The following is a 2,040-nucleotide window of genomic DNA, read 5'->3' on the forward strand; positions in this document are numbered from 1 at the left end:
GGGTGGATGGATGGATGGGTGGATGGATGGATGGGTGGGTGGATGGATGGATGGATGGATGGGTGGATGGATGGATGGATGGATGGATGGGTGGGTGGATGGATGGATGGATGGATGGATGGGTGGATGGATGGGTGGATGGGTGGATGGATGGATGGATGGGCAGGTGGATGGATGGATGGATGGATGGATAGAACTATGCTGTTCTTATCTCAAATATAGAACCATCCAGTCTGTGCAGGCTTTCACGCACTGCTTCTGTTTTATGTCAATTCTATTCTACTTAGTGGATAGGAAAAAATGCAAACCAGGTGATGGCGGCTCACACCTGTCATCCTAGCTACTCAGGAGGCTGAAATCTAAGGATTGCGGTTCAAAGCCAGCCTGGGCAGGAAAGGCCATGAAACTCTGATCTCCAATGAACCACCAGAAAACCGGAAGTGGCGCTGTGGCTCAAGTGGTAGAGCGCTCGCCTTGAGCTGAAGAGCTGAGGGACAGCGCCCAGGCCCAGAGCTCAAGCCCCACGCCTGATGGGGGAAAAAAATGCAAAATAATAAGACATTGTACACTAATGGGAACACATGGAAGAGGAAAATATATACTATAAACTTGGGCAAAGGGGATGTTAGTCACTGTATTTATACCTACCTGCTTTTTCCTTCCTTCCTTCCTTCCTTCCTTCCTTCCTTCCCTCCTTCCTTCCTTCCTTCCTTCCTCCCTCCCTCCCTCCCTCCCTCCCTCTCTTTCCTTCATTCCTTCCTTTCTCTCTCTCTCTCTTTCTTTCTTTCTGTCTTGGGGCTTGAACTCAGGTCCTGGGCGCTGTCCATGAGCTCTTTTGTGCTCAAGGCTAGCCCTCCACCACTTGAACCACAGCTCCACTTCTGACTTTTTTTGAGCGGTTTATTAAAGAGTCTCACGGACTTTCCTGCCCGGGCTGGCTTTGAGCCGTGATCCTCAGATCTCAGCCTCCTGAGTAGCTGGGATGACAGGCGGGAGCCAGCAGCGCCTGACACTCCTTGATCTTTATTCACAAACACACACATTTCACTGTTCACTCCTGCATGCCAGTTTCAGAATTGTGTGAAGCTCATTATTGGAGACGTTCAGATGTGAGTCCTTTACAATGGAATCCTTTGATGGCGCTTTCCCTGCTGGTCTTGTGTTGTGCATCCGGGTCTTTCCTGCTCACCCCTCACCAGGACCCCCTGTCCCCGAGTGCACGGCTCCAGGGATGGTTAGCTGGTCTGGGGGTGTCAGTTTCTCCCAGGAGTCTCTCTGCAGCTAAAAATAACCAGCCCTTTGCTAGCTGGTGAGTCAAGAGGTTATTTTTAATGCTTGGAAGGCTTGAATGACAGGTTGGCCTATTGAACGCTGCGACATTTTAGACCCAAAGTCAGCCGTTCTCCCTGACAGAGAACAAAGCCAGGATTGAGAGAGAGCGCGGCCCCGGCCCCATCTGGTCTGACCAGAGTGGCAGGTGTGTGATGATAACTTGGGGTGCGGGGCGACTTCCCACGCACCGAGATCTTCCAGTGACGTGTGGGGGAAGTGGGGTCGTTCAGCTGAGGGGGCTGGGTCTGCTGGAATTAAGGATGTCAGCTTGTAAGGAACCAGGCAAGACCAAAGTTCACTTCTGGCCATGCTGGACAGCCATCCACCCTGGTTTTATCTAATGGGGATACTGCTCTTTGTTCTGATTGGTTAGAACTTAAGATTCATGGTCCTGTGCCATTGGCCAATTTGAAAGGGGTGTTAAACCTTTCTCGGAGCAGGGAAGCAAACAGGAACTTGTCAGCGGAAACAGGTCATACCCAGTTGGTGCTCTCCCAGCTGAGCCATGCCTCCAGCCCCTAGAAATCAATTTCTTGTAATAGGATGTGGCTTAACTAAGTGATTTTTTTTCTTTTTGGCCAATTCTGAGGCTTAAACTAGGTGTCTAGGCACTGTACCTGAACTTTTGTTCAAGGCTACTTCTACCCCTTGAGCCACAGCACCACTTCCAGCTTTTTCTGAGTAGTTTATTAGAAATAAAAATCTTTT

At 50.0% G+C, this 2,040-nt stretch overlaps 1 protein-coding gene across 1 annotated transcript in view; it reads left to right on the top strand.

Annotated features, from left to right (window-relative positions):
• The window catches only part of Cpeb4 (cytoplasmic polyadenylation element binding protein 4), a 53,867-nt gene that overhangs the window by 49,931 nt on the left and 1,896 nt on the right, over positions 1-2,040 (top strand). The window contains exon 5 of the mRNA XM_013015971.1: positions 1,200-1,234. Within this exon, the coding sequence (XP_012871425.1) occupies positions 1,200-1,234 (35 nt within the window). The remainder of the gene's footprint in view (positions 1-1,199; positions 1,235-2,040) is intronic.

The sequence above is a fragment of the Dipodomys ordii genome, unplaced genomic scaffold, assembly GCF_000151885.1.
Source record: "Dipodomys ordii isolate 6190 unplaced genomic scaffold, Dord_2.0 Scaffold29, whole genome shotgun sequence".
Taxonomy (NCBI): Eukaryota; Metazoa; Chordata; class Mammalia; order Rodentia; family Heteromyidae; genus Dipodomys; species Dipodomys ordii.